Genomic DNA, 16925 nt, shown 5'->3' on the forward strand with positions numbered 1-16925 from the left:
GTCCTAATCTAATCTTGATTATTGGTAGAGAGCGGAAGTTCGCGAGATCGGCGAGCTTTCCTGTTTGGGAGGGCTAAATGTACTCGAGAAGAGGAGATTATGCAGTATTCTATCTAAAAGAATCGTTAACTTCAAATTGACCCTCGTCGATATAAGTTTACGAATACATTACGACTAGATACTCGCATGTGAAATTAAATATTTTTCGTTATAACGATTAGTAGAGAAGAAGAAAGTTAAAGGTGCATTGGTAGAATGGTGAATTAGCTCTCTATAGTCGGGACCGAAGAGATATTAGAAAATAACTCAGACTGCGTAGTAGTGCGCTTTATAGATCTTAAAGAATACATCTATTAATGAACTTTTATACGTATTTCATATCGCAACTGTTCGCTAAAATCGGAACGACTAGTCCAATTAAAATGCCTGCAGATTCTCGTATGCTTTCAAACTTGCAATAAACGTAACATATACACATGTACCGTTTCTTAACTTTTTATTATATTTCTAGCGTAAGCAAGCAATGATATTGTCTAAGCAAAGTTTGAAAGCTTGGTAACGATTTTTTATTCAAAAGTGCCTTTTCATATCGTCTGCAAATTAGAAGGGTGTATATCTCGAGCGGATATCAGTCTGCCGAACGACGTTCTTCGCGTGGAAAGTAAAGCCGTAACATTGACGGTCAAGAAAATGAAGACGTCGCCTTATCGATGAGATTACACTCTCTAATAAAATCGCTCTCGTTCGTCTCAGCGTTCGCTCTAGCGCATCGAAAGCTCGAAATCTATTATTGTGCAGATTCACAGGTTTCCTTTTTCTAATTATACTTTTCGGACATGAGATTGGTTATTGGGAAGATTTTGGTCCTACACAGTAAGCAATATTTTGTACTTGTGTTGAAATCGATCGTTGTTAAAATTCTTGTATCAAATTTTTAACATATCCGTGTGTTAATTTAACATATTGCATTTATCGCAACATTTTGTGTTGTATCGATATTCAATATGTATAAGTGTTAAAGTAACATATTTTATACTTCAGTGTCGATTAACGTATTAATTTTGCGTTAATTTCCGACATAAAATTAATTTTCAGCATATTCATATCCTTGCGCTAATTGGCACAAAAATTTGAATGGACCGTTTGAGACATGTGAAGTGTGTTAAATTTAACACAAAACTTTTTACTGTGTACGCAAACTTTTTAATGTATATTATTACGCGTTTGCTTCCATAGTAACATGAGAAAAGTGCACGTAACATGAGAAAAATGTGATAAAGTACAATTAAAAGGAGCAAACCTGGTATAGATTCGTGCGAAAACAAAAGTTGACTGCATGCAAGCATGAAAAATGGAGGATCCTGCGCTTTTACGGCGGCTCGCGGGGCTCTACAATGCTCGTGGTGCTCATTCTGACGTATATTTGTCCGATTTCCCTGGTGACCGGCGAAATGACCGCGATGCCGCAGGAGCTCGCGACCGACGAGGGGGTGGAAGTGCGCATTGTCGGCGGGGAAGTCACCGACATCAAGAATTACCCGTTCATCGTACGTGCGACGCGCCCATAGCAGCCCCTTAACCTTTGACCTTTTGGGAAGGGGGGAGGATATTTGTACCTTCCCACGCAATGCGGCCCACACCTAGCGGAAGTGCGTAAACACGCGATAGACGAGACACCGAGAGTTCTGACGTCAAAAGCGAGGGAATTGCGATGAGAGTTGGGGATGTTTCGTGTGAATACATCACGGATGTGGCAAGACAAAAGCTCGAGGATACCTATGCGAACGCGAATGAATGACTAGTCTTTTGGCCGCTGATGACCTTTTCCCCAGCGCTCTTCTCTCGCAATGAGAACTTGGTTCGTATCGTTTCATTCTTCCAGTCGACGTTTACCGGAATGAATACGACGATTCAAACGTATGATTCCCTCATATCGTTTAGCTATTGATCGTATTTTGAATGGAATATACCATTTACTTTAAAACCAGTCAACGTGAGAACTAAACGTGTCCTTTGTCACAAAACTCCTATCTTAGGACCTTGCACGGTCGAGTCAGATTTTCACTCGCGCATTTTCCGCGCTCCTGTGATCTCGCGGTGAAGTTACCTGTTTACCCACGTCCGACAGGTACTGACAGTGTACCGATACACCTTACACGCTTGTGAAACAAATTAACATAACTACTCGCACGGCGCTCTTGAGATACTAGAATTTCAATTTCGTAATGAGCAGATATTACATTTCGGAAGATCGCACGTAAACAAATCACGTGTGAATAAAGCGCAACAGCAACACTGTGCAGTTTATGGCAAAATAGAAAAGGGCTTGAGTTAATTTATGTCCGAGTGAAGTTCCCTCTCAGATATACAATTTATCATCAATGTCGAGAGTGAAAGTGTCAAGAAGAATGAACGATAAGCGTGGAAAATGGATAAACGTGTGATTACTTATGAGATCGGAACTGAAACAAATCTCGGGAACACCGTGCGAAGGGGTTCTCGCTCGTTCGGGCCAGAGAGCACGAAGGTTAAGGGGCGAACCGACTCGACTCGGACTCGACGAATCCGAATTTTTCAAAGTCAATTCCTCTTAGGTCTCGGTGCAACGCGTACATGCTGGCCATGCATGCGGAGGCACTTATGTCGCGCCTAGGTTCGTCCTGTCGGCCGCCCATTGCATGATCAGGTGCGTGTCACAAGACTGCGTTTTCGCGCTGAACGTCGCGAAAGATGGTGTAGTTCTCTTTCTCTCTAGCCGGGGCATACGCTTTAGCACTCGCTCTGAAATACTCGTACACTCTTGCGTGTAGCCACCCCCCGATGCAATCATTAACCCTCGGACGCGTGAGACTCTTTCGCACAATGTTTAATTAGTACCGTGGAGGTCTCGCGAATTGATCCAAGGGTTAAAATACGATGTCTTCCGAGACCAACGGTGGAAGTAAAGCGGGGGTGAGGATCTTGTGAGAAATTTTCGGTATAAGTGAAAACACACACAGAACCCAGCAAACATCAACTGATAGTAATGTAATATCAATGTTACAATTTCCCATTCAACAATATAACTATATTACGTAACACAAGCGTTATATGGCATTTACATTGTTGAGTTGGAAATTATAACATTGATATTAAGTTACTGTTAGCTGGTGTTTGCTGAGAGCAAAAAGCATTAGTGCACGTTGCTGTTTTTGCTGAATTCTCCGTTGAGATTCACTGTGTGATCATTGGAATCACGTGGAACGTCTCTGTTTCGTACATTTATGTTTGCTTATTATTATTTTCGCAGGTGTCTATGTGCAAAAGAGCGTGTACACATAGAAGTGTACTCAATTAGGAACTACGTAATCTTTTACCGATTTGCAAAGGCCTCCGTGGCCAACTTTAATTAGGAAACACTGCCATATCGTACAGCGAATTTGTCATCTTTTCATACTTTTCTGTGATACTACTATCATATGTGTATGAAAAGAGAGATTAATTTACGTTGTCTCATATTGTTAATTGTGTTTTCTTAGGAAAAACTGCTAATGAAAAATCGTTTATTTCTTTCAATGTGTATCAATTGTTTCAGGTTGTATAAAATTTCGTAAACGTTAAACGAATTACATCAGCTTTAAAATTTCTTGAAGAAAAAAAGCAAAGTAAACAAACTTGAATCATAAAATACGATCTGAATATATTTCTGATTTTTTTTATTTATATTCGAAGTGTACGATATAAAATATATTTTATGTCTATTTCATGCAAAATAGTTTATCGTTTTTGCTTTACGTAGAATGTTACTTAGAATGTTTATAAGATAGCCTCACATAAAATTTTCTTCGATGAGTCAAGGAAAAATGTCTTTCGCTTTAAACTAAATCTTTGTAAAAAACTGAGAGAACCGTCTCAGATTTCGGTACGATTAACACTTAAACGCGGGACTGTATTCTATGTGATCTAAACCCTTTTAGATTTAAAGCAAATTTCGCGAAAAAAAGTCTATAAAGGAGAGAGACCTCTCTCCTGTTGACTGAGATATTAATTATACTCGGATATTCTCCAGAATATGATTATGTACTTGTAAAGCGAATCTCGGACGCCCTGATAAGACATTTAATATTACACACACACACGCACACACACACATACTCACACACACACACACACACACACACACATACACACACGAGATATTAGTATTTAACCTCCTTGCTACTGCAGATGTACGTGTAATGTTTTTTCATGAAAATGAAGGAAAAAATGTGAGACTTGAGTTTTAACGATTAACGATGTGTCTTGTGGGGGTATAGTTGCGCTGCCATTTGTGAAAGACGGCCGGGCGAGTTGACGAACTTAATCTTCAACTTAAATCTTCAATGATCCAATGGAAAAATCGTGCGATATGCTTCTAAGGGAGAGAGAGAGAAAAAGAAAGTAGAGATAGATAAGTAGGTAGATAGAGAGAGGGAGAGGGAGAAAGAGAGAGAGAGGGCGTCTTTATAATCGTACATACTGGTATGTTCTATTGAAACAAAGTAATATACAGCGATTGTGTAATGTGTAAATCTCAGACGTGTTCACGGATGGTAGCCGATTTATATCGTGTCTCCGGACCACGTGAAACATATATTTGAATTTGTATTTTCGCTACTAAATGGAATCCTTCTGTGAATCATAGTATATAGCGGCGGCCGAACGGGATCGGATAAATTGATACGATAAATTGATTTCCAGTCGGGCAGCGCCTGGGAAGAGACATAATAGCGATCGGGTATAAGAATAACTGCCTCTTGACAGCCACGGCAATTACTCAGCGCGCTACGTTTTGATTCATCCCGTTCGCCCGCCGCGATTACACCTTGTTTGTTTCTGACTGTGAATAGCGATGTGCTGTCTAGAAGTATATATTTCACGAGTAACGAGGAAGGTTAGCGGCGCTAGATTCTAAGGCAACGATATCTGTCGCGGTATCTATCTGTGTATCGATTAGCTGTGTACTAGCGGTGATGTACTACTCGCGCGAGCGTAGTTTCTGTTTTATGAGTCAGCTCGGCCGCCCGTGATTGTGCACGTGGGCTGAATCGGGGGCGCAATCGGACATCTGCTCGTTTACATATGATAAGACTAGTTATGCGGCATGTTCAAACGATGAGTTGAAAGAACAAAGCAAATTGGCGTATAATTGAGAACCTCTTATTTCTCACGGATAAAACCGATTTGTTGCATGTCGATCGCATTCGAGTGACTCGAGATCGTTTTTCTTTCAATTCATATATTTTATGAACGAAGCAGGAGATCGTTGCTTGCAATTAACATATATTGTTCAATTTGTTTTTTTAATTTCTAGACTCTCTCCGGTTTGACTCACAAAATAAATTAATTGTTTTTATATCGTCAAAAAGTCTCTTCAAAGGCCGTTGGTGTAACCGTTTTAACTTTCTGATGGATCATTTTACACCTCAATTTATCTAATGGATAAAAATATTCTGAAGAGCGTTCCCCGTAAATAAACTGCAAGAATATGAAAAATGACTAATACATTACTGAAAAACGATTGAAAGAGAAATTGGAAAGCAATATACAATAATATACTATATACTATACAATATACTATAAAGCAATATAATATAAATAGTATACTTTCAGATGTATACACTACAGATGTTTATCCATTATATAGTTTATATGAAGCTGGGACAACTGGCCTTAAAAGTTTCGAAAGTTCGTCATCTTATCTTAATACCTTATACAACAAAGAAAAAAGATACCGAATTAGTACGCGACGCTGTAACTAGCAACAAGAAGATCAGGACCTATACAATACAGAAGCTTGCAATAACATTGCTGCAACATTGCAACATTGCCACGATGTTGCTGCAATGTCGCAAACGTCGCAACAATGTTAACGTTAGCTTTTGTGCCGTACGGGGAAGTTCTCGATCTTCATGGGATCCGATTGTGCCTCACTTTCGCTCACCGCTCCGATGTTTAGATGAAACAAAATGAATATGATTAATTTGTCGTTGTTTAAAAGATGGTCGCCCGGCGGCACGTGGAGGCCGGATAATCCTCGGCGATACTACGTGATCGCCGGCACGCACTATGTGTACTTACCAAGCTGGGGTTCCATGCAGATGGAATTCATAGACAAGACATTGCCGCACGCGAAGTTTCGGCTCTTGGACCTGCAACACGATATTGGATTGTTCAGGGTGACTATTTATGCCGTGTATATAATTCTGTGTCGATAATAAAGAGAGCAAACCTTGTAACGGCGCGACGGCGATTCTGACTGTCACCCACGCTTTTGCGTTCTCGCCTCCGACAGCTGAGGAGACCTTTTCATACGAACCTGTACATTCAATACGTCGTGCTCCCCGTTAAATACATTGCGAATTTACAAGATATGTACACGGAACACTGCATCGCGGCTGGATGGGGCCGACACATACCCGATTCAAATGTACGTCGTAAGTACGTAGCTTATAACATGGTAAATAATATTTTGCACTTGTGTTAAGATTGGTCCTTGTTAACATTTTTTTATTGAATTTTTAAAGTACTCGTATGTTAATTTAACATATTCTGCTTATGTTATCTCAACATTTTGTGTTGTGTCGATACTCAACATGTGTAAATGTTAAAATAATACGTTTTATACTTCAATGTCGATTAATATATTATGTGTTAATTTTGAATAATATTTGTGTTACTTTTTAACATATTTATTTTGTGTTAAATTAACACAAAAATTTGAGTGGACCGTTCGAGACATGTGAAATATGTTATATTTAACACCAAACTTTAATTAATTTTATTATATATATATTTTTTTTAATTCGTTCTTAAAAACTAAAGCATATTATACGTTTCGCTCGTGATGCCACGAGGATCTAATTAAGGGCTTTCTGGCATATATTTATTAGCTTTATTTATTCGTGATTTATTAACAGAGAGGAAGTGGCACTTATCTACGACACGTTCGGGTTCCCTTGATCTCAGCTATGAAATGTCCAATGCCAAATATAAACATAGAAACACAAGTATGCGCCGGTCTGTTGGAAGGTGGTCGCGATGCCTGCAAGGTTTGAGTTTAAACTCAAGTACTCAGTAAATTTAAAGGGAATTAAAATGGTATTTCTACGTCCGTTTTGCGAATTTTCAGGGCGACAGCGGTGGGCCATTGATATGCAATGGAACGCAGGTGGGCATCATTTCTTGGGGCGAGGGATGCGCCCTCCCGAATTCACCAGGTGTTTATTCCCGTGTAGATTTTTATCTGGATTGGTTAAACGAGACTATTCAACGGAACGGAGTCTCGAAATACTCATTTCGACCTGTGGCTTCGATCGCCTTCGCGCTTTATTGGCTATACTTGTTCTTAATGTGCTAATTATCATATGGTATAAATGTGAATAAGCGAAGGGTTACATTCACTTGCAGTGTGCAATTATTGTGTCGGAGCTCCATTAAATATTTCTTCAATTATCTCAAATAAAAAATTACTTGTTTATTAGGAATATAATTTATTATTATTATTAGTTGTTTAAGTCAATGATAAAGATCCAAAAACGAATCAATTTACATATAAATTGAGAAAAGCTTGAAATTATTAATCTATATAAATTTTCTCCCTTTGCCTCGTGTCTTTCCTTTTTCGTTCATTCTTCTTTCTCTTTTCTCTGTTTTCTTTTTAAGCGATATTTATAAAGCATGAAAGTCACAGAATATAGCGTGTAGATGACGTTATGTGAATTATAAAAAGAAATTGCAAAGAACAAAGCAAATTTTGTGCATTTCTTGGTTGGTTTTGCTCCTCTTTAGTCTTTCGCTCAAGATTGAACAGCTAAATACAAATGAAAATGATCTAGCCTGGCTGGAACATATCTAGCTAAGTCTTAAAAGTTAAAAATCGAGTAAATTAATACCAATATCCTGTATTATGTAATTAACCACGTACAGTCGATATTCGCACTCTTAAGAAATATCGCTCATGATAACAGTAGCGATATAATTTTTCACAATGTTCCGGTATCATTCGATTTCATTTGAAATCAACACTATCAATGCAATCACCGTCATCTTTATCATGAGCAATAAAGGAACAAAAAAAATATTTTTAATAAAACGAACTTGTTATCATAGATACAGAATCTATTAAATACGGTAAATGCCGACGTTGCTAGCTAGATTGCAGGTGCACAGTGAAGAACGATAGATCTATACGTATTTGACACATAACAAGCTGCAACGGTGTGTGTGTTCTCTATTACAGAATTTCTGCAAGTCTCCACCCAACTTATTTTGAACACGGTAAGCAAAGACTCGCGTTCAAAGCAAAATTATAAACTGCTATGTGAATAATATTGAATGAAAATAGATATATCAAAATACAATATATTGCACGAATTTTCTAATATAAAATATATATACTTCTGTAGATTATTACACCATATTAAGTATCTATCGGAAAATTTGTTGCGCTACACAATGTTCTTCACCGACCTGAGGTTTCTATTCACGATCCTATTTTTTGGTACTTACGATGTTTACGGTGAGTTTATCGTTTTTTTCCATTTTTAATTAATATTTAATTAATATTTAATAAATAAGAAATGTAGAATTTTGCTATGTATATTCGTACTTATCAAATTAAATTTCCATTCTTATTCAAGCTATTAAATAGTTTTTCTAAAAATAAGAAATTTAAAATCATATCATTCCCTAAAACTGAAAAATCTAATTATTATTAAAATTTTTTATTAGGTCTTGAGGAGCTAAAACATGATAAAGTCGTCGTTTGTTACGTCGCATCCTGGGCAACTTATAGACTGCCTGATTGCACATTCTCCATAGAAAATCTGAAGCCAGAACATTGCACTCACTTAGTTTATTCATTTGCTGGCTTAGATACTGCGTCTTGGACCATCAAAAGTACTGATCCTTGGACAGACACAGAGAAAGATGGTAATCTCAACATCAATGGCAGATCAAATCATAATTCTCATGCATATATATATATATATAATTACTATAAGTCAACTATATATCAAATTATAGTAATTTAAAATTATTGTAAATAATTTCTGCTAACATTATGTATTATTTTCTAAAAATTTTCGAAACATTAAATTATTCAACAAAATTATTAAATCTCTTAAATAAAATTTAAAAATATCTGAACACAGGAATAGGCAACTACAGAAAGATGACAGCTCTCCGAGAAAAATATCCAGGTTTGAAAGTAACGCTCGGTATCGGTGGGTGGAACGAGGGCAGTATAGGCTACTCGGCACTCGCTTCTTCATCAGATCGCAGAAAAATTTTTATCGCCAGCACTATCGCGTTCCTCAAGTGCGTTTGCTAATATTTATGTCGTCGATAATAAAATATATCTTATTAGACATGAAATTGATTCAATAAGAACGTTTCTCTCACCAGGCAAAAGCTTCTAATGCTCATTAATTAATATACGATTTTCTCTCAACTTTTTTTAATTCGTCGTCATAATATATCTTTCAATAATTTAAATTTTATTCTGATTTGATCTTTGCTTCAAATGTAATCTTTGCCTTTTCTCTTCACATGTTTTATTCTTTTTCACTTGATTTCCGTTTGTGCTTTTATTTTTATCTGCGTTATTTCCTGAAATTGCATTTTGTTGCAACAGAACGTACGGATTTAATGGACTGGACTTTGTCTGGATGTATCCTGGACATAACGGAGGCAGCTGGGAAGATAAACAGAATTTTGCTGTGCTCTTGAAGGTAAGAATATATTACAATTTAATATTTCCTTGATTAATACTTTTACTTTTAGGAACTGAGCGAAGCCTACAAGCAACCTGGCTTGTCGCTAACAGCAGCTGTGAGCGCGGTGCAGGAAACTATCAACCTAGGATATAATATATCCGAAATGTCCAAATACGTAGATCACCTTCACGTAATGGCGTTTGATTATCACGGATCATGGAACCAGAAGGTTATATCACACGCACCACTCCGAAGCAGCGACGGGTTGAGTGTGGTAAGAATATGATATAAAAGTCATTGTTATAAAGGATGTGAAACATGATGTTTTTGAATAATTTTTAATACTCGAGTGTTTATTTGTTCATATAAAGTCTTATTTACTAAACAAGAATTAATGGTGTCATTAGCGACAATTTCTCTGTTCCATAATAAAAGCTTATTACTGAATCCGTTACTCTAAAAACTGCTGAAGATATTAGTTATTATTTTCAACGTTTAGAACGACAGTATTACATATTTATTGGAACAAGGAGCACCGGCTGAAAAACTGGTCTTAGCGTTGCCGATGTACGGAAGAACTTTCGTCCTGACAACTCCACCAGAAAAACCAGTGAATCCGATTGGTCTGCCTGCTCTCCCAAATGGATTCAGGGGACCTTGTACCGCCCAAGATGGCATCATGGGATATAACGAGGTGCTTAGTCATTATTTCATATATTTCACATATTTATATCATATTTTACAGCTTATGATGTGGACTAGGAATATAATATTTTGTATATGTATAAATTGCGTTTACTTTATGCAGATCTGTGCGACGCAAAAAGAAAATCCGAAAGACTGGACGATTGGATGGGATAGCGATAGTAGCTCGGCTTATGCGATTAACAAAGACCATGTTATCGTTTATGACGATATCAAGTCTATGGAAGCCAAGGTATTTCTTTCTGTGGAGCATAGCTTTTCATTAAAATTTTTTTCTTATATCAGTTGTGTGTACGAATCAGTCTTTCTTATCATTCTTATGCGATCAAGTAGTACACTGAAATTTTTAATCGTCAGGTGAAGTACATAAAGGAGAAAAAGTTGGCGGGTGTCAAGATATGGAGCATCGACACGGATGACTTCCACGGCAAGTGCAATGGGTCCGATTACCCGCTTATGAAGGCCATCAATGCAGCTCTGGCGGGCACGTTGTAATACTTGTCTTAATAATTATGTTTTGCATAAATATCAAACATCTATAAAATCAATTGGCATCAAATTTTAATAAATCATTTTATTTTTAAACTCTCATTCTTCTTCGATTTTATATGATAAGGTTGTATTCTGTTGTATATTCCTCGTGCTTTTGATCTCACAGCGCAAAAATTATTTTTTTACTATACCTTCCTAATCAACAAATTTAATTGCCGCTGCATAACTTGAAAATAAAAAGTTATATAAGCGAAAATGTTATAACAGTTATATTACAATTATATTATTTTATTCTATTTTTATACATAATTTCACAGTCGACACATTTAGTTGCTGCTACATAACTTTAAAGTTAAAAGTTATATAACAAATATGTTAGTTATAGAGCCGTATTCATAGTCGAATATTTAAGTATTCATAGTCTTATATTTAAGGCTGTCTTAAATTCATCTTCAAGATATTTCGTAGTCAATGAAATGAGCTATACAGCTATACAGTATTTGAAGATGAACTTAAGACGGTCTTAAATATAACATATATGTAATATCTATGAAGTAGAACATTTAACGTACATGTATCATTACTTGTATTCTTGAAAACGGGCAATATTTTTACATAACAACAATGTAAAAATAACTTTCACGCTATATAAAATGTGATTTAGAAATTCATATATATCATATATCGGCTATATCATTGTGTTGATTGGGTTTTTACTAGATATTTCCATTCCCTCTCTAGTCAAGACATACATTTTGACTCTCTTTATCAATTCATTCACCCTGTGTTATCCTCACAACGAATTTAAACCCGTCACCCGCTCATAAGTTCAAAATATCCATATTCTACCGCCTTTCCCCTACCTGACAGCTGAAAGGAGACCTGGATTCCAACACTACTATCAGCGCCATCACGACATTGATGCTTTCATGCTTATCCTCTTTGCTAGATTCGCGTCCTTTCTTTCACTTTTCTCAGCTTCTCTAATTTTCCTTCTCTTTTCCTTTATTTTTCTCCGTCGTTTATTTATTTTCCCGTTTTGTTCCTTTAACTTTTCATCATACTTTATTCTTTTTATACTTCCTTCACTTCGTCCCTTTACTTTGTTTTTCTCTTTTTCCTTCTCCTTCCCTTACTCCGTTTACTCCTCCTGCTTCTTCTTCTATCTCTTTTTTAGGCAAAGTCTATTTATAAAAGCATATATATATATGAAGCTTACGCAGAACGTAACGTGCGCGTGACGTTATGTTTACTCGAGGAAAAATCCGTGAAGAGCCAAGTAAATTTCACAGAGATATGCAACAGGTTCTGAATGCGTCTTTCTCGTTATCCTGCTCCTCCTCCGTCTCTCACCTGAGAATGAACAGTTACGAGTGAAAGTGATCTGGTCTGGCCAACGCAGGCCTATCCAACTGCTAACAGTCCGCAGTGCACGGCCGAACAAATCGGTGCCGCGGTATTTTGCGCCGTGTTTTAGCTACGTGCGAGCGGTATATTTATGTTACTAAGGCGTATCGCTTGCGGTTTTATTTAAAACATATGGGACATATCATCATCATATTGTTCTCATTATCGCATACATTTAGCGGTAAAAAAAAGAGAATATTTCGATAACAGGTTCGTGTCATCGCAGATAAGGTCTTTTAAATACAACAAACGGTAACGGTTATCAGTTAAGTCGTAAACGTACAGTGAAGCATTACTCGAAGTAAGACTAGGACGATAATTTACAGCTGCGCATAGAACACGCGGGTCTTTGACGTTTATCGTTCTTGCGGTACGATATCATAGGAATCCTCTAATGTAGAATACCGTTGCAGCTCGTCTCACATAACTCACTAAGTATATTGCAACAAGAAAAATCGGCGCGCCACGATGTCCTTCACTGTTGTGACGTTTCTACTCACGATTCTATTTTTTGGAACTTACGACGCTCACGGTGAGTTTGCCTGTGTGTGTTTATGTATGATGAGTTTTTATTCGTATCTCATATTTAAAAATATTACCAATGTAGATATGAATTTATAATTAACATCTAGTTGTATATAACAATACGAAATGTCAAATGACGCACGATTTCACTCGATGAGTGGTGATAATTCCTGCGTTTGCGTGCCAACAAACGAAAGTAAATGCCGGCATGCCACACAATGGGGACGCGACATTTCCATAAGGCTCGTGAACGCATATACAAAGTGGCGCAGAATCACCGTCATTTCTTTCATTTGCGATTTCCTCGAATAACACGGAATCGATTTCTCATCAATGATAATGCATTCATAAGTCATTTCTCAGCTGCTTTTTGAGATCGCTTTAAATATTTTTTTATAATTAATTTCTAATCTAGATTTATAAAAATAAACAATATTTAAATAAAATAAGAGATGTAACATTTTCTATGAGTATTTTTATCCTACAATGATTTCCAACTTTTATAAACGCTACCGACTGTTTTTTTTTATTTCACGAAAAAACAAATTTTAGAGTAACGTCTGTCTGTAAAATTAAAAAAATAATTAACTAAGTGATACAAAATTTTTTATTTTTTCAGGACTTCAAAAATCAAAACACAATAAAGTAGTCGTTTGTTACGTCGCATCTTGGGCAGCTTATAGACCGTATCAAGGCGCGTTTTCCATAGCAAATCTGCGTCCAGAATTTTGTACTCATCTGGTTTATGCATTTGCTGGTTTAAATGTTACATCCTGGACAATCAGAAGTCTTGATCCTTGGGCGGATACGGAGAAAGATGGTAACTATAATACTTATTAAATAACAAGTTGTAATAATAAATTAACTTCAAGGATCTATTAATTAGAAAACATTGTCATACAATTTTTTAATTTATCACAATATAATATCGAGTGTACGTGCATCAAATACCCAGCCAGAAGTGAAAATCGAATCGACGGTGATTCGATTTTCTGGCTAGGTATTAACAATTAAAGAATACTATAACAAATTTTCAATCTGATTTGATTATTGAATTACTTAACAAAATTATTAATTTATTCCTAATCTCATATCAAGACGCTCGTTAATTTGACAATTTAATTCTAAATATAATTAAATAATTCTAAATAAATAAATTCTAAATCTAAATATAATTTGGAAACTTGGTGAACCAAGTAATAGGCAACTATAGGAAGATGACAGCTCTTCGACAACAATATCCAGGTCTTAAAATTTCGTTGGGTATCGGTGGGTGGAACGAAGGCAGCAAAAATTATTCACAACTTGCTTCGTCACCGGATCGCAGGAGAATTTTTATCGCCAGCACCATCGAATTCCTCAGGTGGGTTTATTCTGATATTTATTTACACTGACGATTATAAGACATTAAAGAAGAAATCAATTTTTCAAGTGAAACATTTATCGAAAAGAACTTGTAACGTACATTGATCGATGCGCCTTTCACTTTTGAAATACTCTTTATGAAATTTAGTTCGATGTTTCTTCCGAAAGCCAAGATTTTATTTTGCTTTCATCTTTTCCTTTCTTCCTTCATATCCTTTATTCTTTCTTATTTTATTCTTACTTGCGCTTCTGTTCTCACTTATTTTGTTCTTGAAAATTACTTTCGTTGCACAGAATGTATGAATTCGATGGGTTGGACCTTGACTGGGAATTTCCCGGTAGTCGCGGAGGTGTTCCAGATGATAAATTGAATTTCCTTAGGCTCGTGAAGGTACAAAAATTCTGTCTAACTGTTCCTTTTACCGACTAATATATGAATATAAAATTTATTTTACGTCGCACGATAGGAACTGAGCGATGCCTATAGAGAACCTCGTCTTTCCCTGACGGCAGCTATAAGTGCAGACAAGAAGACTATCGATCAAGCGTACAATATACCCGAAATCTCCAAGTATCTTGACCACATCTTCGTGATGGCTTACGATTATCATGGGACATGGGACAAGAAGGCTCTACCGAATTCTCCACTTCGAAGCAACGACGGATTAAATGTGGTAAGAATAAGATTTTTGTAGGAAGATGATTTTTAATACTGTAGCACTTTTTCGAATGAGAGTAATTAAAGATATATCATGATTAGTTTTCCAAATAAAAAAATCAGTGACGTCATTAGATCAACTTGTTTTTAATACAAAAATATATTACCGAACCCGTTATTTAAAAAACTGAATACATTAATTATTATTTTCAACATTTAGGAAGATAGTATTACATATTTGTTGCAACAAGGGGCCCCAGCCGAAAAACTTGTCTTAGGATTGCCTATGTACGGAAGAACCTACATTCTGACAACGCCACCAGAGAAACCAGATGTGAATCCAATTGGTCTCCCCGCTCTGACAACTGGATTCAAAGGACCTTACACTGGTCAAGAAGGTTTTATGGGATTTAACGAGGTGCTTAATCATTATTCATATATTTATATTATATTTTGTAGCTTCGGTTTAGAGATTATGAAAATATATCTTAGATATATATAAATTATATTTGCTTTTTTTTTCATGTGCAGATCTGCGAGGCACAGACATCTTCGGAAGTCTGGACGACTGGATGGGATAACGACACTAACACGGCTTATGCGATTAAGCAGAACCATGTTGTCTTTTATGACAGTATCAAATCCATAGAAGCCAAGGTATTTCCTTAAAAAAAAAATTGCTTATTATAACTCAAATTTCCATTGTGTCATACGATTCGTTCTTATTTTTTCGCTATCACAATATAATTGAAGATGACCCAGGTAGCAAAGTGACGTCAGAAGACATATTCACGGCAATATAACATCTTTAACATCAATATGACGTCGTTTGACGTCACTTTGCTAACTGGGGAAATTTTCGAATTGAAATTAATAATTAAAAATCTTTGTAAGTATGAATTAAAATGTTAATAAATCATTAGGTGGAGTACGCAAAGAAGAAAAAATTAGCAGGTGTTATGGTGTGGAGCATCGACACAGATGACTTCCGAGGTAAATGCTATAAGTCCGAATTTCCGATCATGAAAGCCATCAATAAAGTTCTAGCGGACACCAGCGACACCTTAACATCACCAGTACCAGTACCTGGCCCGAACACATCATCCGTACAATTTATTTCATACATCGTGTTAATGTTATCGATCATGATGATTTATTTTACAGTTTAATTATGTCTATGAGTAAGTCGATAAATGTAATTAATGCGTAATAAGATTTATAATTTTTGCGGGAAATATTAGAGTATGTTAAAGCTGACGTTTTACAGGTTCCTTTTATCGATACTTAGGTTGGAGGAATGTAATCTTGATGATATACTCGTATAGCATTATCTTATGTGTATATGCATTATGTACAAATTAAGAGAGATTTAAATCATTTTCATAGAAAATATAAATACCCAGGTAGCACATGTGTTAGTTTCGTATAAATATTTTCTAAACGTATGTAACGCTTCATAATCATATTATATATGATTCAAATATCAAGAACATATATATGAAACTAACTGTGTTACCGCGAGGTATTAGACGGAGTTAGACGGAATCATGAAATATAATATTGATGGCAGCAATATGAGAAATATATTGAACAGAATTTTATATATTATTACGTTCTTTAATAAGATTTAACTATTTATGTACATATCACGCGTATTTTATTCAAATAAATCAACAAAAATATTCAATTATAATTACACTTTTATTTAAAGAGAAAAAGAGAGCTTGTGTGTGTGTGTGTGTGTGTGTGTGCGTGTATGTGAGAACTATGAACACATTGTGGACGGATGACGAGATATCTCGTCTTTAATATTGCGTCGTTAGAGGCGAGATATCGCACAGTTGCTACGTGATAGTCAAGGGCAGTTTTTGGTAATTTGTATTGCGAATTAATTATTTGAAACTCTGAAATATGGATAGCGACAAAACGATTAACAATATTACAGAAATATTTGCGAATAGTTTATCGGATATATCAAGTGATGACGAAAATATGAATATTTGTGAGGACGATGATGACTTTCAAGATATTATTGA

The 16925-nt window shown here is 36.0% G+C and overlaps 3 protein-coding genes across 4 annotated transcripts; all 3 read left to right on the forward strand.

Annotated features, from left to right (window-relative positions):
- The first annotated feature begins 1034 nt into the window (after positions 1–1034).
- LOC106745556 (trypsin-2-like) lies at positions 1035–7503 on the forward strand. Its single transcript, XM_014621255.1, has 4 exons — positions 1035–6197; positions 6314–6448; positions 6939–7070; positions 7151–7503. Exons 1-4 carry the CDS (start codon positions 5988–5990, stop codon positions 7376–7378), a joined length of 705 nt encoding a protein of 234 aa, XP_014476741.1. The 5' UTR covers positions 1035–5987; the 3' UTR covers positions 7379–7503.
- A 179-nt stretch (positions 7504–7682) lies between these two features.
- LOC106745554 (probable chitinase 2) lies at positions 7683–11318 on the forward strand. Of its 2 annotated transcripts, XM_014621253.1 has the most exons (9): positions 7683–8298; positions 8427–8539; positions 8752–8952; positions 9174–9339; positions 9656–9752; positions 9805–10011; positions 10237–10431; positions 10546–10674; positions 10800–11318. In XM_014621253.1, exons 2-9 carry the CDS (start codon positions 8476–8478, stop codon positions 10935–10937), a joined length of 1197 nt encoding a protein of 398 aa, XP_014476739.1. In that variant the 5' UTR covers positions 7683–8298; positions 8427–8475; the 3' UTR covers positions 10938–11318. The 2 variants fall into 2 exon arrangements, with proteins under 2 accessions (XP_014476739.1, XP_014476737.1); XM_014621251.1 differs by lacking the exon at positions 7683–8298 and having other exon boundaries at positions 8347–8539.
- Positions 11319–12125: 807 nt separating this feature from the next.
- On the forward strand, positions 12126–16494 carry LOC106745546 (probable chitinase 2). The gene is made up of 9 exons (XM_014621241.1): positions 12126–12551; positions 12755–12873; positions 13486–13686; positions 14064–14229; positions 14526–14622; positions 14699–14905; positions 15110–15307; positions 15421–15546; positions 15813–16494. Exons 2-9 carry the CDS (start codon positions 12810–12812, stop codon positions 16056–16058), a joined length of 1305 nt encoding a protein of 434 aa, XP_014476727.1. The 5' UTR covers positions 12126–12551; positions 12755–12809; the 3' UTR covers positions 16059–16494.
- The last annotated feature ends 431 nt before the right edge of the window (positions 16495–16925 follow it).

This window comes from Dinoponera quadriceps, unplaced genomic scaffold (assembly GCF_001313825.1).
Source record: "Dinoponera quadriceps isolate SergipeBrazil2010 unplaced genomic scaffold, ASM131382v1 scaffold1798, whole genome shotgun sequence".
NCBI classification, from domain to species: domain Eukaryota; kingdom Metazoa; phylum Arthropoda; class Insecta; order Hymenoptera; family Formicidae; genus Dinoponera; species Dinoponera quadriceps.

Bases quoted from the DNA above. Each gene is read 5' to 3' on its own strand.
- LOC106745556 (XM_014621255.1), top strand. From the start codon at position 5,988: ATGAATATGATTAATTTGTCGTTGTTTAAAAGATGGTCGCCCGGCGGC. The intron at 6,198-6,313 runs GTGACTATTTAT...CGCCTCCGACAG, and splicing joins ACGATATTGGATTGTTCAGG to CTGAGGAGACCTTTTCATAC. The intron at 6,449-6,938 runs GTACGTCGTAAG...ATTTATTAACAG, and splicing joins GACACATACCCGATTCAAAT to AGAGGAAGTGGCACTTATCT.
- LOC106745554 (XM_014621251.1), top strand. From the start codon at position 8,356: ATGAAAATAGATATATCAAAATACAATATATTGCACGAATTTTCTAAT. The intron at 10,012-10,236 runs GTAAGAATATGA...TTCAACGTTTAG, and splicing joins GCAGCGACGGGTTGAGTGTG to AACGACAGTATTACATATTT. The intron at 10,432-10,545 runs GTGCTTAGTCAT...TACTTTATGCAG, and splicing joins GCATCATGGGATATAACGAG to ATCTGTGCGACGCAAAAAGA.
- LOC106745546 (XM_014621241.1), top strand. From the start codon at position 12,810: ATGTCCTTCACTGTTGTGACGTTTCTACTCACGATTCTATTTTTTGGA. The intron at 13,687-14,063 runs GTAACTATAATA...TGGTGAACCAAG, and splicing joins GGCGGATACGGAGAAAGATG to TAATAGGCAACTATAGGAAG. The intron at 15,308-15,420 runs GTGCTTAATCAT...TTTCATGTGCAG, and splicing joins GTTTTATGGGATTTAACGAG to ATCTGCGAGGCACAGACATC.